General features: G+C 55.1%; 1 protein-coding gene across 2 annotated transcripts in view; it reads right to left on the bottom strand.

The window, feature by feature from the left end:
• LOC134512545 (cullin-9-like) overlaps positions 1 to 22,413 on the bottom strand; it is a 34,689-nt gene that overhangs the window by 11,066 nt on the left and 1,210 nt on the right. The window contains exons 2-28 of one of the 2 annotated variants that reach the window (XM_063327973.1): positions 22,330 to 22,394; positions 20,631 to 21,239; positions 19,662 to 19,816; positions 18,777 to 19,310; positions 10,649 to 10,787; positions 8,712 to 8,902; positions 7,811 to 8,189; positions 7,396 to 7,591; positions 6,873 to 7,080; positions 6,575 to 6,768; positions 6,210 to 6,427; positions 5,903 to 6,134; positions 5,434 to 5,539; positions 4,998 to 5,228; positions 4,742 to 4,832; positions 4,486 to 4,657; positions 4,170 to 4,275; positions 3,677 to 3,772; positions 3,416 to 3,591; positions 2,751 to 2,884; positions 2,495 to 2,671; positions 2,126 to 2,241; positions 1,799 to 1,981; positions 1,312 to 1,469; positions 752 to 962; positions 488 to 653; positions 181 to 326 (exon numbers count right to left, since the gene is read on the bottom strand). In XM_063327973.1, coding sequence (XP_063184043.1) covers positions 181 to 326; positions 488 to 653; positions 752 to 962; positions 1,312 to 1,469; positions 1,799 to 1,981; positions 2,126 to 2,241; positions 2,495 to 2,671; positions 2,751 to 2,884; positions 3,416 to 3,591; positions 3,677 to 3,772; positions 4,170 to 4,275; positions 4,486 to 4,657; positions 4,742 to 4,832; positions 4,998 to 5,228; positions 5,434 to 5,539; positions 5,903 to 6,134; positions 6,210 to 6,427; positions 6,575 to 6,768; positions 6,873 to 7,080; positions 7,396 to 7,591; positions 7,811 to 8,189; positions 8,712 to 8,902; positions 10,649 to 10,787; positions 18,777 to 19,310; positions 19,662 to 19,816; positions 20,631 to 21,225 — 5,310 coding nt within the window. In that variant the 5' untranslated portion in view covers positions 21,226 to 21,239; positions 22,330 to 22,394. The remainder of the gene's footprint in view (positions 1 to 180; positions 327 to 487; positions 654 to 751; positions 963 to 1,311; positions 1,470 to 1,798; positions 1,982 to 2,125; positions 2,242 to 2,494; positions 2,672 to 2,750; positions 2,885 to 3,415; positions 3,592 to 3,676; positions 3,773 to 4,169; positions 4,276 to 4,485; positions 4,658 to 4,741; positions 4,833 to 4,997; positions 5,229 to 5,433; positions 5,540 to 5,902; positions 6,135 to 6,209; positions 6,428 to 6,574; positions 6,769 to 6,872; positions 7,081 to 7,395; positions 7,592 to 7,810; positions 8,190 to 8,711; positions 8,903 to 10,648; positions 10,788 to 18,776; positions 19,311 to 19,661; positions 19,817 to 20,630; positions 21,240 to 22,329; positions 22,395 to 22,413) is intronic. The other variant, XM_063327974.1, reaches the window with a different exon arrangement.

Below are 22,413 nucleotides of genomic sequence, written 5' to 3' on the forward strand. Positions count from 1 at the left end.
GCAGGAGGGCGTGGGAGGGGAATGGCCAGCCAAGACCCACCAGCCGCAGGCCCAGCCAAACACGGCGGGGGCTGTGCCCCAAACACCGCTGGAGACCCCACCGGCAGGGAGGACACGGCCCTGCCACGCGCCAGCATCCACCGCCTCCCTCACCCACCCCACCACGGCCCCAGCTCCTACCTCGGCGCTGTTGAAGCACAGCAGGATGTACATCTGCAGCGTGGACACCTGGAGGACGCAGTCTCCAAACTGCAGCTCGGCATGGCCCAGCCACGTCCACTGCAACCGCCGGGGCTTCGTGCACTCCCAGCCCAGCTGGCCCTGGCCTGACAGAGGCAGCCTCAGCGCAAGGGCCGGGGGCCAGCCCTGACGGGCCCCCCCAGCACAGCCCAGCCCAGCCCAGCCCTCCCGCCGCCTCCGGCTGAGCTGCTGCCGGGGGCCTGGCCCCAGCGAGACCCCCACGCACACCCACCGCCCCGACACTCACTCCGCCTGCAGAACTCGGCAAACTCATCCAGGGGGGCGCTCAGGGCCGCTGAGAAAAACCTCCCGGGTTCGTCCATGTAGCACAACGGGGAAACCGGCCAGCAGCGCGGGGACAGGGCCAGCACCTTCACCTCCGGCACGTCCGCCACCGAGGCCGTCCCCAGGGCCTGGGCACGTGGACACGAGGGCGGCTCAGGACAGGCCCCAGCATCCCTGCCAGGAACGCGGGCGGCCCCCAGCCTCCCCACCCCACCGGCACGCTCACCTCGTCCAGGCCCGTGTCCAGCTCCAGCAGACGCTTGTCCTGCTCCTGCAGCTGGAAGAGGTAAAACTGCTGCTGGAGCTCCTCCGACTCAGCCAAGTTGCTCAGCATCTCCTGGGGGAAGCGGCTGGGGAAGCACAGCCCGATCTGCTCCACGATGGCTCCTTCCAGCCAAGACGGTCCTTGCGCCAGGAGCCGGTCCCCCAGGTAGTGCCTGCCACAGTCGCCAGCATCAGGTCAGGGGCCAGCCCGAGCCCCGTGGCCATCAGCCACCGGCCAGGAGGCAGAGACAGCCCCAGCCCTGGCCTCACCCCAAGGCACACGGCCCGGCAGCACCCGTCTCCCCGCCCTGTCACCAGCAGGGAACGTGCCTCCGCAGACCGGCAGCGCCCATGGGCCCTCACAGCCTTTCCCTCCACACCGGAGCCAGAAAACCAAAGCACGAGCACTGCTGCCACACCAGCCAGGCCCAGCCATGGCCTCAGCGCCGCCTGCGCCTCCCCACCACGCCGCATCCCACCGCACCAGGCCCTCTGGCGCCGCGCAGACACGGCACCCCTCACCGGTAGAAGTGCTCGAAGGTGTGGGCGAGCTCCAGGCCACTGAAGACGACGAAGGGCTCCAGGATCTGCTGCAGCCGGTGCAGCGGCCCTGCGCTGCCCACAGCCCCATGGAGCTCCTGGATCTGCCCGTCCAGGTAGCGGGCGAACTGCTCGCTCACCTGCGGAGGGACAGAGCTGGCTGCGGAGGGGCCTCACCGGGTGGCCGCAGTGTCCCTGGCGGGAGCAGCTGGGAAACCCTGGGGCTCTTGGGCCGGGGCCGAGGGTGCCCAGGCATCAGCCCAAGGCCGGAGTGTGCTGTGGCTGGGGACACCCTGCGACACGCAACGCGCACCTGCAGTTGGGCACCGTGCAGGGCCACCACAGGGCCAGGGCTCAGTGGCTCCTCGGGGGAACAGGACACCACCCACCCGGAGCTCGCCCCGAGGCCGCGGGCCAGGGCAGCCTCCCCAGCCGAGACCCCCGTGCGGGTGCCACACTCTCGACTCACGTGCAGGGCGGTAAGGAAGGGGAGCTGCAGCAACGCTCCCGCAAAGCCCTGGCCCAGGGCCAGCACAAAGGCGGCCTGCTGCCCAAAGAGCTCCTCCGTGGCACCGCGCAGGCGCTGGTACAGCCCGCAGTATCGCTCCACAAGGTCCGGCGCCTGCCCTGCTGCCTCCAGGAACCGCTGCACCTGCAGGATGTAGCATGAGAGGGGTGAGTCCTGCAGGTTTGGCCCCATGCCCTCCCCACGCTCCCAAGACACCTCCCAACACCCACCCGGTGCAGGGTCCCACACGCCCTCTCCGTCCCCCGTGGCCAGCCCTCCAAGCTCTACCTGCTGTTGCACCACGCCACGCCAGCACTGCGAGATGCCCCACAGGCCACTTGACTTCTCCACCGCCGCCTTCGCAGCTCTGGCCGGCACCTCCTTGTTCTTCCCCTCCTTCCCGCCTGCCAAGGGACAATCCCAGGCTCAGTGTGGCTCCGTGGGCAGGCTCCGCACACTGACCACCAGCAGCCTCCCCCTCTCCCCAGGGGGCACAGGGCAGAGGAGATGCCGGGGAGGAACAGCGACTGCGGGGGCACCACCATGAGCCTTCCCCAACTCGGGAGCCTCCTGTGCCACAGAGCCCACCCAGCAGATCCCCATGGCGCAGCCTGGCACTCTGCACCACCGCCCCAGCCCCACGGGAGGGCAGCTCACCAGCTGCTCTTGCCTCCTCTGGCTCTGGGCTGCCGGGGTCCACATGCACCAGGAGCTGGGTCAGGCACCGGACACGGGAACCAAAGGCAGCACCCCGGCTCATGGGGTGATGAAGCATCTCCACACTCTCCAGGTACTCGCTCAGCAGCCAGGCCAGAGGGCTGATGCCGTGGGGGTCTGCGGGGCCAGACAGAGTCAGAGCGGGGTGCCTCAGCCTGGGGCACAGTGTGGATGGGCCCAGGAGAGCGCAGGGTACCTGGGCTGGTGATGCTCTGCACCAAGGGGTTCACCAAGGCCTCCCAGCACGTCCTGCCCAAGGCCCGGGCCGCCTCGTCGTCAGGGAGGAAGCGGTCGGCGAAGCCCTGCTCGTGCCGCAGCGCCCGGTTCAGCCTGCAACAGCGAGCGGGCAGCACGCGGTGCTGCCGGGCACACAACGGCCTGGGGGCTCCCCCAGGAAAGCAGAGCGCAGCGGTCGCTCCCTGCCCTGCCCCTTGCCAGCCCCTTGGGGCTCCGCAGCCCCACTCGCCCCCAGCAGCCGGGGCCCCTCACTGCCATGGGCCCTGCCCGCATTGGGCCTTGGGGCCCTCCCCTGCCCCCGAGAAACTGGGGGGCCGTGCGGCACCTGCGGCCGCGAGATCCCACCTGTGCCTGACCAACCTCTGCCGGGTCAGGACGTACAGTCCCCTGCAGGGCGCCTCTCTAGTGGGTTACCTGTGCGCCCACGTGCCCAGCTTAAACCTGGGGGACCCCAAGGTGGCCCTGGCCCTCCGGGACCGCTGGTGGCCAGGGAGGAGCGAGGGCCCCTCCTTGTCCAGGCAGGACACCCGGCTGCTCCTCTCCTGGCCCTGCAGTCCCCCCATCACCCTTCACCCAGGCCCTGGCACACCAGGGACGCGGTGGCGCGGCCAGGAGACAACTCACCTGCCAAAGAGCTGCAGCAGCTGCCCCCGGTCCCGGCAGATCTCCTGGCACCAGGCATGAGCCCGAGCAGTGCAGGAGAGGAACGTCCGCCGGCACAGTTGCTCCTTGAAGATGGGCCAGAAAGTGGGCTTGGGACCCAGCACCTCGATGCCACGCACACGTGTGTCAATGCCGCCCTATGGGAGAGCGCGACACTCAGCTCCTCAGGCACAGCCCTGGCGCCCCACACTGCCAGCCCTGGCCCAGCCCCTGCTCCCCTACCTGCTGGCACCGCTTCACCCGGATCTGGATGACGGGCCAGAAGCGGGTCATGTTCTCCAGCAGGATCACTCTGCTGTCCGAGGGCAGGACGGTCACCTGCAAGCAGACAGCGAGCCCTCAGCATGCCAGGCAGCGAGCGCCAGACACCCTGCATGCTCCCCTGACCACCCCCGCTAGAGCCACGGCCTCTGTCCCCCCCAGCAGCCCCCACGAAGTCACAGGGCACCCCCCGCCAGGGCCCCACTCCTGGCTCACAGCCCCAGCACACCAGCCTGCCGCAGACCGGGCTGCAGGGCTGCCCGTGCCCACGTCTCCAGCACCCGCTGCCTACAGCCAGGAGGAGGCTCCCACAGCACAGCTCCTGCCATCCCCACCTCCCCGGGGGGCACCTCCCAGGGCCCCACACCAAGGTGAGACCTTCACGGGACACGGCACGGACCAGCCCACCGCTCCCGCGGGGCCCCATGGCCTGAGCAGCCCCTACGAGACTCACCGCGTTGAGCTCAGTTCTGATGGCGGCAGGGCTGTCTCCCCCCAGCACCACGACACGGGCCGGCATGTAGCTGGAGTCCTCGCTGGCCACCAGCATGCTCATCTCCCTGCAGCGCAGCAAACACGCCGCTGCCCAGCAGTCCCCACCTCCCTGCCCTGGCCCCTGCCAGCCCCATGCGCTGCTGCCCACGCCCAGCAACCCCCAGGACGGCGACCACCGGGACAGAGCCCGCACAGATCCCCACAGCCCTCTCCTCCCTGCGCAGCCCCCAGCCCTCCTGGCCCCAAGGCCCCCGGCCCTCCTGGCCCAGCCCCACCTGATCACCACACCACACTGCATGTGGACAGTGATGAAGTGGGAGCCGGTGCTGCCGTTCGACTCCCAGTAGGTCTTGGGGTTCCTGTCCGTGAGCTTGCTGGCACGGTGGGGGTTGGAGGAGACCTGCACCTTCTCCCAGCACTTGTCCTCCTTCACCTCCACGCTGGAGCCTGTGGGGAGAGCACGTGGAGCCGCCAGCTGCCAGGACGGCACACGCCAAGCACTGGCGTCCAGCTCCTGCTCCCCACACTCACCTCGGCACAGGTTGTGCAGAAAGACATCAAAGAAGGGGATGCTGATGGGCCGGTGGCTCCGGCGGTGCTCCTCAATCTGCCCCAGGACCAGCTATGGGATGGGGCGAGGCTCTTACTGGGGGCCCTGGATCCTCCTCCCCTCGCCCACCACAGGGCTGCGGCAGGCAGAGAGCAGAAGGCTGTCCCTCGGTGACGGGGACAGCTGCACAGCCCCAGGACCCAGGGCCGCAGAGCAGCCGGACCTCCCCAGGCCCACCTGGATGCAGCCAGCCAAGATGCTGGTCGTCAGCTTCTTGTAGAGAGTGGCGTACTTCTCACAGTCAATCACCAGGTCGAGCAGGGCTGGCGCCAGCGACGGGGCCGTGCTGTGCTTGTCCAGGGCTTTGGCCAGAGCCTCGCGGGTGCCCAGGCGGCACATCACCACCGCGCAGTCCTTGCTGGCAGTGGCCAGGCGGTGCAGGAAGCCAACGACCTCCTGCACCACCTGCTGAGCAAGCAGCCCTGAGTGGCCGGGCCAGCGCCAGGAACCCAGGCCCCAGCAGTGGGATGCTGCAGCGCTCCATCCCCTCCACCCCGACACCGCAGCAGCGCCCACGAGGGCCCGGCCGGGCACGCCAGCCACCGGGATGCGGCCACGGCCACAGAGGGGACAGCCGCTGCCCACCTCTCCCAGCACCTCGGCTCCCCCTCACCTCCCGCTCGCTGCTGTGGGCACTCAGGGAGGACAAACAGGGCTCCACACACTCGTGCCAGGGCAGCACATCCTCCTGGTAACCGTCCAGGAACTTGTTCAGGATCCTGCGTGACAGAGGGAGCCCACTCAGACCAGGGCACACAGACAGCGCTGCCGGAGGCAGCCCTGCTTCCCTGCCCCACTGGGATGGCCAGCACCCCGCAGGGACTGGGAGCCAAGGCTCCACAGGCACCTCTAAACCCCACCACCACCCAGGCACGTGATGCTCTGTCCCCCCTGGCCCTGCACCCCAGGACACACCGACCAGCACCTGCTGATACGTGCTGGGGTGCACCTCTCCCTGCCTCTGGTGAAGAACAGCCCCACCAGGACCCACAAACGTGCGACACATCCCCCCACCATCACCACCAGCACTCACACACCTGCTGCAGAGGCCCCAGACCCCCACCCAATCCCCCTGGACCCACCTGAGGATGCTCAGGCTCACGGCCTTCTCCGCCCCCAGCAGCTCAAAGCTGCGCAGCAGCAGCCTGAAGCACCGGGGGTCCTGCAGCAGCTGGGCCACCTCGCCAGAGGGGACGGGGCCTTCACTGCAGAGCTGCCGCTCCAGGGCCACCACCACATCCTTGGACAAGGTGCCCTCCCCCAGGCCGCCCAGAAGCCTCCGCATGTCCCTCAGGTCCAGCGGGGCCTCTCTGCCTGCCATGACAAAGACATATGGGCCCAGCCCAGGCACTCGCCGTGGCACGGCAGCGGGTGCGGGTGGCACGCTACCTGCCATCTCCGGGCCCAGGGGTAGCCGGTGCTCCGTGAGGCGGTTGATGGCGCTGAGGGCCAGCATCGCGTGAGGGCAGACGGTGCTCTGCCCGTCCCACCAGCAGCTCTGCAGCACCGTGGGGAGATCGCAGCTCACCAGCTGCTCCGCCAGGCCCCGGTGGCTGTCCATCAGCATGTTCACCACCAGCAAGCCGTTCTGCACGCCTGAGGAGCCCCTGCAGGGACACAGCGATGTGGAGACGCTTTCCTTCCCCAAGCACGGAGCCTCCCCTGCACCTACAAGCCTGCCTGCCTGCCTTGCCCACCCCCCGCCACGCAGAGGGTCCCCCCGCCCCCAGACGCTGCCCTCACTCTGCCCCTACCCTGGGACCCTCTGCATGGTGCTCATGGCAGCAGGGATGGCACTCAGCAGGCTTGCCGAGCCCTCGCTGGAGGCAGAGCCGATGCTGGCAAAGATCTCCCGCATCATCTGCGCGTCGGCGTGGTTCAGGGGCAAGGGCTTCCCACCGGCACCTCCTGGCTCGCTGGACACAGCTCCCACCAGCACCTTCAGGGCCTGCAAGGTCAACAGCAGTCAGGAGGGCAGCGGGCGCCTCCGCCACACCTGGGTGAGCCTGCACCCTGCCCGCCCGCCCACGGCATCCCCTCTGCCACACTCACTGCCAGGCCAGCCTGCTGCACCAGGGCGGAGGAGGCGTGCTGCTGCATGCAGGCCAGCACAGCCCGCACACCCCCCTCCGTGGCAAACGGCACGCGACAGTCGTACTTCGCCATGAACACGGCCAGCAGCCGCAGCGTCACCACCACCAGGGCCTTCTCTGCCACCTCGGTGCTCAGCAGCTCCACTGCCACATTCACCAGCTTCTCCCTGCATGGGAAAGGACGCCTCAGGAGGAGCCTCCTGCCACTGCCGCTGCCGCTGGCATGCCGGCACCCCGGGCCCTGCCAGCCACCCTCTCCCTGCCCACATGGCCCTACCACAGCTGGCTCAGCCCCAGGAACGAGCCTGCCTGGGACAAACGGACACAAGATACACCTCCCTTCTTGCTGAGCACACAGGGATATCCCGGCCTTCACACCTCCAGCGCCACCTCCCACACTCCCACCTCCAGTACTGTCCCCCACCCTGCTGACACAGCCCTCCCCGGCCAGCAGGAGGGGTGCGCAGCACCCCATGGCTCACCCAACACTCCTGGTCCCCAGCCTGCCCTGGGCTTTGCCGACTTGCTGCTCGGGCTCCTCCTCCAGGATCTTCATGATGTGCTTGAGCCCGGCTAAACGCAGCCCAACCTCTGTGCTGCTGCTCCGGATCACGTCCACCATGGCTGCAATCCTGGCCAGCGAGCCCCTCTCGCTCGTCCCCTCGGAGCTGCCCAACACTGGTGGGGGGAAGGCAGGGACGCAGGCGTCAGGGCAGCACTAACGTCCCCAGCAACTCCCGGGTGCCATGCACCCACAAACCCAGCACCCACAGGACCCCTCCCCAGGCAACCTCTGGGCACCTGGCCTCCCATGCCCTGCCCAGAGCCTTCCTCCCTCGAGGCAACAGAGCTGCCTCCAGCGCCGTGCGTGTGCCCCAGCGCGCAGCAGGCCTTTACCTTTGATCTGCTCCTCAGTCACCTCTGGGAAGAACAGCCCTTCCCTCTCAAGGAGCTCGCTGAACAGCTGGGAGTCTGACTTGGATGCGGCAGCGGGGGCTTGGAGAGGCACTGTGGCTGCAGAAAGGTCTTCCTTTGCTGCCTTGGCTGTTGTGGCTTCAGAGACAGTGCTCTTGCAGACAGCACCCTCCGAGGACACTGCGGTGCTCCCCCTGCCATCCTGCTCGGCCCCCTTACTGAGGAAGTATTTGGCGTAGATGTGGGAGCCGCGCAGGTCACGCTGAGCACTGCCCTGGCACCGCTTCTCCAAGACCTCCAGCACCTTCTGGGCCAGCTCCACAGGTACCGACAGCTGGATCAAGGCTTCTTCATCGGACAGCTGGACAGATGGGGTCATGTTAACCCTCACGGATGTGCCACAGACCCCAAGCCCCTTGTGACAGCCAGTGCCAGAACAGACAGAAAGCCTGCACTGCCGGAGGCACCCAGGGCCATTCACCAGTGCCACCCTCCCCTGGCCGTCCCCAACCCAACTACCACCAGCCCAGACCTCCCAGCTGCATTCACCACCCAACTGCGACCGGCAAAATCACCTCATGGGCTTGCTCGCCTACCCAAACCTTGCTGGACACAGTCACTCTTACAGGGTCATGGGAGGCTGCATTTCCTCCCACCTCTCCTTTGCTGTGCCCAGCTCCCCGCGCTTTTGCCCTCCCCCATCACCCTCACATTTCAGACCCATTTCTGCCCCACTCAGGCTGCACAGCTCACACTTGCACACACAGCTCAGACCCATTTCTGCCCCTGCACAGCTCACACTTGCCGTCTCCTCCTCCAGGCCCGGTCCCTTCCCTAACGTTCTCCCTCCTCTCGTTTCCCCGCTGCAGGCTCTGGCCCATACCTGCTCTCCCCGGTCCTGCTGGATGAGGCAGGTGATCTCTTTCTGCTCCTGCGCTTCCAGCTTCTTCACAAAGAAGAGCAGCTCCCACCACTCGGCACGGCTCAGGGCCTCTGCAGCCTTGGTCGGCTGCTCCCCCAGGTAAGGCAGGGAGTACAGCCCTCCAAAGGGCTTGCAGAAAAACGGCTGCGCAACTGCAGGAGAGCAGAGCAAGGAAGGGCACTGTCAGCTCTGCCATTCCCCCCCTCCTCTGCTGCACACCCCACGTTCCCCAGGGAAAGAGCTCATGCGGACCATCTGGGCAGAAGGGGTCCCCAGTGCCCCACAGCCTGCTGTGGGAAAGGGAGGTGACAGGAGGGCAGCGAGACTGGGGGAACATGCTGGGAGGAGACCCCAGAAGCTCTAGAGATGGGGATTACCGTCTTCACTTGAACCTCTTTGAGCTATAGAACAGAAAAAGCACACGCTCAAAACAGACACCTCTAGCTCACTGCTCCCCCAACCTGTTCCCCCCGTGCCTGGACCAGCAACGCACTCGGACACCCAGCACCAGCAGAACCCACAGTGCCAGTGTCCAGCTGCAGAAGGGGAAACAGAGCTGGCCCAAGATAGGAAGTTAACTCTGCCATGAGCTTCTCTGTTTTCTAAACGCCTCCTGCTGGCTAACAAGGCAAATACTTACAGGGAAAAGAAAAACAAGACTGCACAGTTATCACACTCCTTTTAGCTAATGCATCCAAAATGAAGAAACATAATCTGTTATGTACGTTAGATATTCTCAAGGTAATTTAGAAATAAGAGCTGAATCAACACTTGCTAATATCTGCTAAGCAATAACTTGCAGGTTTTTTCTGCAAATGCAAGATGGGAGACATTTCACCACCTCAAGAGTCAACAGAAAAGGGCCAAACTCACTGGAAGAGGCTGAGGCCTGGTAAGAGCAGCTATGTACGCAGCTGATTACCAACAGTCAGTCAACGTGAGTTAATTTATCCAACTGTCAAGATCCAAAGCAGAAAGCATCTACTTTTTGAATTCAATGTCTGTGTGAGATATGATGACTGTAAAGAGTTTTACACAGAAGTAAAACAGAGCCCATGATTTTCTACCAAAATCAGAGAGACCGAGAAAAAAGGCAAAGTCTAACCAAGTTTGTTTTAACCTAGCCATTTGAAACTGCATGCAGTTAAGTCTATAGTTACCAGAGGCAGAAGCCACTAAAGAAGCCATCTTTTCAACCGGCAATAAGAATTTTTTTAAAGTGGAAAATTAACTGCTCATCTCATGTATATTCTGTCTCTTGCAGCAGTTAAATCCAAATCAATCTACCCAAAAGATGTCCTACAAGATCACGGACATGAAAAAAGAGCTACTTTAACAGGTTTCCCTGGCCAGAGTCACGTCAGACACTGAACAAGAAAGGAGTATCTGAAGTGTGAATTTTCCCTTTTATCTTCCCCCAGTACAAGGGTCAGGTCAAAGGATTCTAGGAGATTCTGCACACGTTTTATGAAAACGGTGCATTTAATGCTCACCTTGCCCAAAACTCAGCAGTATGAGGTTAAACAAATCGTTGGCATGTTGATGCTTTTAAAAACCCACATCACTTATTTAAGGGGATCCGAGTGTCCCTAAAGCAGCTTCATCTTAGAGAGACCCTACATGCTTATTTTGCCAGTTTGTTCTGTTAATTCAAACACGCGTTTTTTGACAGTCACAGTTTAAATCAAATTTTATGCTTTCTATATCATGACTTTTATTATATCCTGACAAACGCCTAGGATTCAAAAATACTCCATGCAACCACAAGCCATGTAATTACTTAACCAGCTCTATATGGTCCTATACGCCTAGTCATATAAAGTTTACCGCTCAAAAACACGCCACAGCAGAATCAGAAAGAGATGATATAGCCACCCACATGCAGCACGTAATCTCACCTGTGTCTAGATTAACGTTCTCTATCAAACTATATTCTTTTTCCTGAGTAGCAGGATCTTCCCACTGGTCTCCAAAGCCAATAATCTCCAACATGTGCCAACGCATCCAGTAGATCTGGCCTGCTGACTGCCATAAAACCTGTGGGTGAAACAGATCAAAATGGTCAGATTTGCTCATTCATTCAATCCTCATGCTACATTTGTCCTCCTATTTCCCAAAAGCATGGAGATGATAGCAAGTACTGTTCAAGTAGAAGACCACCTAATTCATATACAGATTTCAACACGCACATTGTCTCATTTTTAAGAATACCATCTTTATTAACTTGTTCCCCTGGTTACAGCTGGATCTTTATTTTAAAAAACACCAGCTTTGCCTGCAACCACTACAGATCTCAGCTAGCTCAGCAGCGGGGAAAGGAGCGCATCTAGTTAGAGCATTCCTGCTTCAGAAGTGCCCAGCAGCAGGTGCCTTGCATACAAAGGAAGAACTTAACCAACACTACCTTGAGGCAGATGAACTGTATATGAAGGGTCCTGAGGCACAAACCACCTGGCGACTGCAAATGTAAAGAAAACTACTTTTCCTACTCTGATTTTACCTTCTCTTGGTTATACTTTTATACCTTGGTCATTCCAGGTTTTGGGTTCCTGACAAGTGTGTCTCAAAGGAGGCAACTGTTTCCTGTGCTTTGTTCAAGTTGCCTCTGAAATCAAAGGAAATTTTTTTTATGGCTTCCCATACTGTAGTTTTACATTTAATCTTCCGAGCAGAAGGAGGACCCAGCAACAGCACATACAACAAAGTCAGTAACTTTAAAAAAAACAGCAGAAAAACATATGGGTACCCTGATTCACCGAGCTCTTTTGGACTTACACCAGTACTACTAGGACTCCATTGTGCCAGAGAGCTAAAGAGGTAAGATGCTGAGAGGCTTTAAGAAAGCATTATATGAAAGGAGACTGAGTTAAACTCTACACACACCACCGATAAGTCTTCAAAGAATTCCTGATGCAAACTGGTTACGTACCAAATATCATCTCAAAGGAGTCATGGAAAGATATGACTGAAGGACCAGGCACAACAGTGGAACTTTTTCTTTGGAGAGGCAAAGAAAGCAAAAGAAAGCACAGCAACAAAGGGAAGATGAGAGGAGGCAGGAGAAACACTCATGATGAACTGGCCCAAATCAAAAAAATGCATCATGAACGTGCATTTTGCACGCAGAAGACTAACAGCGAGCCTCAGGCAGGATGTTCAGGCAGTTCTTGTAACTTGAACTCAATAGTCATCAGCAGATAAGCTGTCAACATAAAGCAAGTGTGATACACAAGATAAGAAAGAGGAACAGAGATAAAAATCAAGTTTCCCTTCAAAGAGAGACTGATGACAAAGGCCCAGAAAAGCGACGATGATCAAGAGATGTCATTACAAGGATGTTTTTGAGATGTCAAATTGCTGGTATCTCCCTGTGGAAAAAACCCTCATTGAATGGTTTGACTCACAAGTTTCTCACATAGCTCTGGGGAACTGCTACAGCCGTGTACATGGATATGAACACAAAGAACAGGGCAAAAATTAACACTCACAAAGACTGCATGCATATTCCCAACTTCCTACACAGACTGGAAGGCAAGGAACTCTAACAGTGGCAGAAATTAGGTACCTCCAAATATAACAGCCAACAAACTACTTCACTGAACATTTATTACCTTTTAGATCTGGTTTTGCCAGTAGTGTCAGCCTTACAGAAAACTGTTATTGAAAATAAGCCTGGATGGAGCAATTGCAAGTTCATTCAACCTAATTAAACAGAAAAATAGACCGGAGAAGAAACCCAAGGGACCAACTGGACAAAGGGAATGGAAGTTAACAATATACTTGAACTCAACGGTGAATAAAAAATTCCTCTGAAATTTATATCACAGTCAATAGGAAAAAAATGTGAAAGGATCTTGGTGCTCTTTCCAAGTGTCCAGTTAGATTAAGAATAAAAGCAAGTACAAGATTATAAGAAATAGAAAACAGAATTTTAGAAAAACACAGATTTCAGAAATCAAGGAGCACAAGGAAAAAGACAGAATCAGTAGGAAACATATTCCCTTTGCAATTTATCTTTACAGACCAGGTTATAAAAGACAAAAGGTTTATCAACCACTTAAAAATAAGATGCAAAGCAGTTATTCAGTTGAGGGGGCCTGCAATGAAAAATCCCCTATGCGTGGTCCAAAACTAGAAGAGTATTTTATTTGAATATTGAGTAAACTCAACAGAAAGCAAAGCAAACTGATAACGCGTAGAGGGATACAAATCCAGAAGTTGCCACAATGGAGAGAGAAGCAAAATTCAGTTTGGAGGACAGAGACGAAAGACACGCCAAGTAATCTGCCAGAAGCACAGTTGTAAAGCGGGAAGGATTGAAGTTATTCAGTGGTGTGTCCATGTAACTGAAAAAACACTAAAGCCAGCGCTTCTAATTTGAGGAAAAAAAAAAAAATCATTACTACAGCTTCACTACTTTGACTTCAGTAGTATGCAACCCTTTAAAGCATATTTTAGTGGAAAGAACAACTGAAGGTGTTCAAGATAAACACTACATTTGAATTAATGGGTAAACCTGCTTTCAGTTTCAGTTCTGACAAACTGACATTTGACAATTCTGACATTAGCTTTCTTTGCTGAAGTAACTGATTAAAAAAAAAAATAATCATTTATTTCAATTGCCAACTTCAGTAAAGCAGAGGGCATCACACAGTAAATTATTAAACCAGAGAAGAAAATGATTAAGTAAAGAAATGTGCTCAACAGGACCCAAGAACTTAGGAGCGTGAAGGGGAAAGAACGGGACTAGAAGAAAGCGCACATAAGATGGGCAAGCCATATTTGCACAGCACATGCTGCCTTAACAGTAATGCTCTCCCAACACAAGCACACGGTGGTGATACCCACCACCAAACAAGCAGATAAGGCTGAAAGCATCCTTCTTCCATACACACATTTCAGAGCATTTTAAGCTGCCGGTTTAAATTACATCTGCAAGAAGTGCTCCAAAACTAGAAGGCAGTTAAGGAGCCTGGACCCGAGTTAAGTTAAAGTTACTGAAAGTTGATTGGAAAAATTCATCCTAAAATGAGTCCTCACTGAACAAGAAGAAGGGTGTCAGAAGGAAGCAGCCTGCAACTGGCTGAGGAAAAAAGCCAAAAGAATATTCACACAATTTCCCCGTGCACAAGAAAGCAAAGAGAGACAACAGGAGAAAAGAAGTCAGTCAGTGCTCTTAATTGGCTAAATTGGCTATAAATGAAAACAACGGCGTTACACAAAATAAAATGGGCTACAGGAGAATGGGTACAGGAAGGCTAGAGAATCTTGTGCTTAACAAAAGCTAAAAGTAGATTTGAAGGAGATAGTCTTCAAACATGCAGAAGGTAACGTCAAATTCTTTACCTGCTCTCTGGAAAGGCTGGTAATGAACTAAGTTACAGCAAGAGAGATTTAGAAAGAGCATTAGGAAGTCATGCATTTCTACAGATAGCAGAGCGAGGCTTTTCAGCTACTGATTTTTGAATATCAGCAACACAGAGCTTTGCACTAGCATGACACTTAAGTGTATTCACAGGCCATCTATATCCGCAGAAATCAGCTTGACGTAGGAAAGCCTTTCAGCATAGGTTTAGGTGGCACCTGAAGTACAGCTATGACCAACTGAAGTGGCCTCAGGCTCCTTATTTATCACCTGCAAAATGAAAGCATGCGCTTCTGCAAATTACTTGTGGGAGAGAAAACAAAACGAAACAAAACAAAACCGACAAACCCAGACTTTCACACATTAAAATGTGTGCAGTGGTTACAGTTTCTCATTTTCCTGGTTACTATCTCAATTTAATATCTAATGAACTGAATTATAGCCCTGTTTGCAGCCAACACAATCCTGGACTGAGCAGAGGACACAAGCAGAGACAGCCTTCTTATCTGTGGATGACAGCCAGCTCAAGCTTGATTTTTAAGAGAACAGAAATCGCGTCTCTAGCTGCAGTGTTTGGGAAGCTCAAAAGCATAGACAAAGTGCAAGATCAGCAGACGGCTTGCAGAAATAACCATACATAGATTAGAGTGATGCACAAAGGCCACCAGCTCCATGCTGCACAGTCAAAACAAAATCTCAGCTCTCACTGAACATGCCGAGCCTTCAGGACTGAGAAGAAAGTCTCAAGAAAAAGGTCTAAGCAGGAGCAAACACCTCCCCCCATGCCCACAAAAAGTCTAGAACAGCACTTAAAATGCTCTCCCACTCCCAGGCCTGAGTGCAAGCCCTGCTGCTTCAGCACTGACACTAGCAGGATGTTCTGGGAGCGGCAAGAGCTGAATGCCTTAGGCCAAGAATTAGAGACCGAGCCACCAAAGGGAACCTTGTGGTTTGTGTTTACTACAGTCTGCCCCATCAAGGGGAGCCTATTGACAAAGTCTTCTTACTGCAGCTACAGGAGGGATTGCACTCGCGGGCTCTCTCTTCCCGCTGCAGAACTTCAACAGCACTGACATCTGCTGGAAAAGTGGCACAGCTGTAGGCAATCCAGGAGACTCCTGCAGTGCTTAGGATAACTTATTAAGCCAGGTAATAGACAGCCCTACCAGAGGGAATGCGATACTGGACCTGTTGGTCACCAACACAAGTGAGCTAATCACAGACGTTAAGACTGGAGGCAGCCTGGTCTGAAGCGATCGTGCACTGATGGAGTTCACAGTCCTGAGGGATATGGGACAAGCGAAGAGTAAAGTCAGGACCCTGAATTTTGGCAAAGCAAGCTTCCAGCTGTTCAAGGAGTTAGTTAATGGGACTCCCTCAGAAAACTCACTCAGGAAAAAAGGAGCAGAACAGAGCTGGCAGATCTTTAAGGATGCTTTCCACAGAGTCCAAGAGCTCTCGATCTCCATGTGTAAGAAATCAGGAAAAGAAGGCAAGAGACCGTCATGGATGAATCATGACCTGCTGGTGAAACTAAGGGGCAAGAAGGAAATGGAATGCACATGCAGTGGAAGCAGGGCAGGTATCAGGGGACAGCGACATCCTGACAAAATGCATCACAGAGTCTTGCGGGAATTGGCTGATGTAGTTGCCAAGCCACTCTTCATCATATTTGAAAGGTCACAGTAGTCAGGAAAAGTCCCCAGTGACTGGAAAAAGGGAAATATTGCACCCATCTTTAAAAGAGGTAGAGAGAAGGACCCTGGGAACTACCGACCTGTCAGCCTCACCACTATGCCTGTGAAGATCGTGGAACAGCCTCTCCTAGAAGCTATGCTAAGGTACATGGAGGACACGGAGGCAATTCGAGACAGCCAGCATGGCTTCACCAAGGGCAAGCCTGGCCTAACCAACCTAGTGTCCTTCTATGATGGAGTGACTACAGCAATGGACAAAGGAAGAGCTACTGATGTCATCTATCTGGATTTCTGTAAGACTTTTAACATGGTCCCCCACAACACCCTTCTCTCTAAATTGGAGAGATACGGATTTGATGGATGGACTCTTGGGTGGATGAGGAATTGGCTGGAAGGTCACATGCAAAGAGTAGTGGTCAACAGCTCAATGTCCAGATGGAGACTGGTGACAAGTGGTGTCCTTCAGAGATCCGTACTGGGACCAGTACTGTTTAATGTCTTCATCAATGACACAGACAGTCGAGTTCACCCTCTGTAAGAGACGGATTGTAAATGCCCTGACGAGGGCCAGAAGGCCCTCGAAGCCTTCAATGGAATGCCTCAGACACTCACAAGGAAATAAATAATGCAGGCCTGGCTTTCAAAGAATTGATAAGGCTACCACTTCTGGCGCCTGAAAGTGTGGGAGAACTGTCTTGTGAAGACAGGATAGTTCTGCCACTCGTGTGTTGAGCTTGCTAGTTCTCAGTTCTCAAGGCCATTGTGTCCAATAAGTGACCTTTGCTTCATTATCCACAAAATGCATACAAAAGCGCACACCCCTGGCTATGCTAATGAAGATCATAGAGATCATGCTAAACACGTATGACTATGGCACTCATCTCTCCACCCAAATTATGCTACACCTCACCTGGGAGAAGGGAGAAACCCGAGACAAGGCTGTCCTCAGCAAGGGGGGTGGACCGTGCTAATTCAGCAAACATAAAAAGGGAAAATAAGTGCCCCTAGGGAAAAACAAAGAAACAACAAAAGAAGACGACAGTGCCTGGGAAGATTCTTCCCAAGAAAGAAGACCGTACCTGGGAAGATTCTTCCAAGAAAGAAGAAGATTATGCCTGGGAAGATTCCCCGAAAAAGACGCTGGAACCAGGACCGGTGATCTCTTTATCTCCATCTTTTTCTCTGTCTTTTCCTTTCTCTATCCCTCAGTTTCCCTTTTCTCTTAGAATTGTTAAGTAAGAGAGTTGTTAAGTAACGACCTTAAGTACGACCTTAAGTACCGCTTGCCATAAATCGTCCTATACCTGTTGTTAAGTATCACGACGCATACCTCACCATTTGCCATAATTTGTTATATACCTAGCCAATTATTGTGGACTTGTTAAGACCCATACTAACCATTTTGGTAAGCTAATAAATGTTCGTATATGGACCTTGAGATTTATCTCACCTTAGTCCGTGCCGTTGAGAATTTACGAATCTGAAGTCACTTACCCCACCTCTTTGCTGAGTGGGACGTGACACCCTCAGCAAGCTTGCAGACAACACCAAGCTAAGCGATGCAGTTGACATGCCTGAGAGACAGGATGCCCTCCCGAGGGGCCTGGACAAGCTCTAGAAGTGGGCTTATGTGAAACTTCATGAGGTTCAACAAGGCTAAGTGCAAGGTCCTGCACCTGGGTTGGGACACCCCGCAATATCAATACAGGCTGAGGGATGAAGGGATTGATAGCAGCCCTGCAGAGAAGGACTTGGGAGTACTGGTGAATGAAAAGCTGGACATGAGCCAGCAACGTGTGCTCACAGCCCAGAAAGCCAACTGTATCCTGGGCTGCATCAAAAGCAGCGGGGCCAGCAGTGCCTGGGAGGTGATTTTGCCCCTCTACTCCACTCTGGTGAGACCCCACCTGCATCCAGCTCTGAAGTCTTCTGTACTGGAAAGACACAGACCTGTTGGAGTGGGTCCAGAGGAGGGCCACAAAAACCACTAGAGGGCTGGAGCACCTCTCCAATGAGGACAGGCTAAGGGTTGGGTTGTTTAGGCTGGAGAAGAGAAAGCTCCAGGGAGACCTTATAGCAGCCTCTCAATACTCAAAGGGGGCTCATAAGAAAGATGGGGACAGATTATTTTTAGTAGGGCCTGTTGCAATAGGACAAGGGGTAATGGTTTTAAACTGAAAGAGAGTAGATTCAGATTGGACATAACGAAGAAATTCTTTACAATGGGAGTGGTGAAACACTGGAACAGGTTGCCCAGAGAGGTGGTAGATGCCACCTGGAAACATTCAAGGTCAGGCTGGACAGGGCGCTCAGCTGATTACAGGGACGCTGGACTAGATGACCTTTAAAGGTCCCTTCCAACCCAAACTATTCTATTACCCCCCTTCGTCAAATATTGAGGCCTCTTCCCTATCTTTGGCAAAAACTTAGCAACTCAACTGCAAATATGCAGCTTTAACAGCTCTTTTTAACCCAAACTCTCATTTAAGGTCTACTCAGCCAAAGGGTATTTTTAAAGGCAAACAGACCCTGGCATATACTCACAGATCAAAAGAAACAGTCATGTAGGCTGTGTCCGACCCAGTGAGAACAACGCTATGCTGTAAGTACTGTCGCTCACTTGCCAAGGCTTAAGACCTTCAAGGACCTTTTGCTGTGTTACTCATTTGTGACAGTTAGCCTGGTGTCCCCCCACCCCAAGATCAAACCAGGGCTAGGGACTGTTCCTGGAAGGCAGGATATAGCCATCTGCCTTAGCAGGACACCCCAAACTAAACCAGACTAGCTTTCCTCAGGACCTGGAACTCCAGCTCTGAAAGGTGACTTCTTCGCTAGGACAGATGTAGAAAGTGTCCTAATCATGATATATCTATTGTCCAACTTCCTGCACATGAAGACATCGTTAGGAAATCATCAGTCACCCCCTCTGCCATCCCAGCCAGACTGCTTTCACTAGTGACCTACCTGCACAGTGTGCTTGCTATTAGTGCTCTGAAGAAACTCGCCTTCCTCCCCAGCTTTAACATCACCAAAGTCCTCCAGCAAGCGCACCTTCATGCCGCGCACCAGGGTTGCCTGTAAGTACTCCACATAGCCACTGCGGTCTGCAAAGTCTGATGGGGTGAGGAAGGCACGACCTTGTTTTTTGTGGGGAACTTGATTTGAAGCGAGCACAGGCATTTGGGCAGTAGTGCAGGCTTGGGTTTTGGGCTGGAAGATGGAGTGGGCAGTGCGGGGCCGCAGCTCCTGCTGGGGCAGCAGCTCTGGCTTGTGGCTGTGGTCCCAGCCCATCACGTGCACCAGCTCCAAGATGAGATTTGCCATAGCCATGCTGAACTCAAACTCCTGCTTCACGCGGCTCCTCTCCTCAGTGAGCAGGCTGGGCACAGCGCAGTTCGTCTGCTCCCTTCCCGGCTCCACGCCACTGCTGAGCTTGTCCATGAGAGCAGTGACACACAGGTAGTGCTTCACCAGGATGAACAGTAGCTTCCCAGGGATCTGCAACAAGCACAGCCATCAGACTCCAGCCTGCAGAACACCTCCAGCCCCCGGCTCCCTCCAAGCCACCAGCTCATCCACCGCCAGGCTCCTGTGACAGCTCCGGAGCAGCAGGCAGCAGCAGAGACCTCTCAGCCCACCCTCGTCTCCCTGCTCAGAGACAAGGCTCTCCACGTGCCTCTCCACCACCCCCCAGCCTCAAAAGCCACCTCCAGATCCTCTGCCAGCTCTCCCAATACCCAGTCCTGCTCAGCTGCCCACTCCTGTCCCAAACAAGGACACCAGCTCTGGCACCCCACTCTCACCCCTCCTGACCCCTAAAGCCCACAGGCTGGCAGGGCCTGACACTACCTGGGGAAGGTGAATCCCCTCAAAGGACATGCAGTGCTCTTCAGAAGACATCATCTCAGCAAACAGCTCCAGCAAGGTGTAGCGACCGTCAAAGTCTACGTGCTGCTCGATGCCATCCTGATGGCTCAGGGACAGCAGGACATAGGCTCGGCTCCCTGCAATAACAACAGAAATGTTTCAGGTCCCCTGAAGACAACTCTCACCCCACCTTCCCTGTGTGAGACAGACTTGCAGGCAAGGAACAGCTTCGCTGCTCAGTGTAACCTAGAACCACGTTCGGTCCTTTAATCTGGACTGGCAACATTTTGCTCCACTGAATAACACTGCATTTTTCCACCCCTAAAGCTGCAAGACTCCCCCAAAGCAGCAACCCCAAATAACTGACTCCAGAAGAGGGTTCCAGGGAAGAAAAAAGTTAAGTTTTAAGCTGAATCAGCCCCCCACCTGCCCCACTGGAGACCCATGTGAACTTGGGCACTAGGTCAAGGAAAGCTAGATCTCCTGTGGGACACGCCACCGCTAGCAACCTTCCCGGTGCACCCAAGCCTCATCAGGCACTTCCAAGCCATGGCAGCTCCTCTCAAACGAGAGGACTGGGTGAGGACCAGGCCTCTGCCCACCAGGGCCTGAGGAAAGGCTCCCTGCCAAAAACAGGCCAAAGCCTTTCTAACTGACAGCGTCCAGCAGAGGCACCCCAACACTCTGCCAAGCCCCTCGGCATAAGTCCTCCTAACAGTTAATCAGCATCCCAGCTCGGGAAGCCACCAGGGAAAGGGCTCCCAAGCCTTAGAGCACCCCAGACGACTATGACCAAGGAGCCACTTGGAAGCTCCAGTCTGATTCTTCCCCTTTTGACAACAAGCCCCGGGACACACCGCTTCCCGGGCATCCCACACCTACAAAAGGGCTGGCACCCCTCAGCTGCCCAGCAGCACCTCCTCAGTGGCAGCGAGCAGTAGCAGCCCCCACCTGCATCGTGCGAAGCCAGGGCCCTCAGCATCTTGCCCGCACTGCGGCGGATTTGCTTCTCCTTGTGGCACAGCATCCTCATCAGCAAGTCGAGGGCTCCCGTCTCCTTGAAGGCACCTGCCAGCGAGCCAATGCTGGCGTACGCGCTCAGCACGTGGATGGTATTGAGGATGGAGGACTCGGGGGCCCCAGGCTCAGATATCTGACGGCCAGCTCGCTGCACCAGGCTCCTGACATCGGCCTTCATCTCCAGCAGCGAGGCTTCGTCCAGAGGCACATCTGCAGCAAAGGGGCCGGCTGCCTTCTCCTCCTTCCCCCACTGCCCTTCCAGCTTCCTCTTGCCCAGCAGCGCCGGGCAGCTGGCACAGACCTCTTCTGCAGACATCCACATGGAGACGTTCTCCGGCTTGGTCTCTGCAGAGGAGGCACTGCTGCCTCCCGCTGCTCTCTCTTCCAAGCTGACAATACTCCACTGGATAAGGTACTCAGGCTGGCCGTCGTGGCCTCGCCGCTGCCGAAGCAGCTCCTCCGGGTAGGCCTGCAGTTTGGGTCCCAGGTGCACAAGCAGGTTGCCATTATGCCTCTCGTTCACCATGGCAGGAAATGTGCCTGCAGAGACAGAGGGGAAGCAGAGGCAAGCTTTTATTTCCGAGCTGCATGCCAGGGAAAGCATGAGCAAGCATCTCAGTAGAAGCGTCTGAAGAAAACCCCATTTTGCAGAAGCTCACATCCCCGCTCTGAGAAAACGAGCCGCCGTTTCAAATACAAACCCTGTTCCCAGCGTTACTGGCATGCACAAAGAGGTTCTCCTGAAAGATAACAAGGCAAAACGGGCCCATCCAGATCCTCTTATAAGACAGCAAATAACAAAAGGAGACCTGGGTCCTGTTCTCATCTCTGCCACTGTCCACAACATGACCCTGTGCAAGTTGCTGCTTTTGCACTTCTGTTTTCCCTCTTGTTATTTACCATTTATATCTGCTTAGACTGCAAGTTTTCCTAGAGCTTAAGGCTTCAGGCAGACACTGCCTCTCACTGGAGAGCTGTGCAGCTGGACCTAACTTGAGTTACCAGGCCCTGAAGTAAATAACCAGAAATTTCTCAGATCAAGTTCATATACAACAAATCAGGTCACTAGCTAAAAGCAGCTCAGTATTTCCTCCTTAGCCTCCTCTCAGATACTCTTTGCCTTTCCAATGTTTAGTCAATGGGCAAATTCAACGAAATGAAAATATTGCTACTCTCTGCTGCCTGATTGTTCTGTGTAACTTAGGACTACAAAGAAGCAGCTATAACACTGCTTTCATCTATGCAAAGATGAAGATGAATTAATTTGCTGTCTAAGACTGAGTTCCAGCAATCAGCTGGCCAACTGTAGACAATACCACACACAATGGACTGACTTCATTACTACAAAGAACGCCAGATCAGAGCCTGAGAAGAAGGTTCTCAGAGGAGCTCAGGCAGGTGGTAAACACATGAACAGGCCCTCTTGCTGTAGCTTACACATACTAGCAAGAGAAACTGTTCAGTTGATGGTAACACAAGTTGTTCTTAAAAAACGAGCTAACATCCACAGGAAACAGTCAATCTGTGAACAACTAAAGAAGATACTGACCATCAAAGACGATGATAGGCACATTAAAGATGCTTCCCAGGTGCAGCGAGAAGCCTGAACTCCCAAGAAATTCATACTTACCTGCCTTCAATTGTGCCTTCCCTGGAGTTTGCAGCAAGCCAGCTGGGAACCTTCTCACAGTCTCTCTGTAATAAAAGGATCAAG

This window comes from Chroicocephalus ridibundus, chromosome 3, assembly GCF_963924245.1.
Source record: "Chroicocephalus ridibundus chromosome 3, bChrRid1.1, whole genome shotgun sequence".
Lineage (NCBI taxonomy): Eukaryota > Metazoa > Chordata > Aves > Charadriiformes > Laridae > Chroicocephalus > Chroicocephalus ridibundus.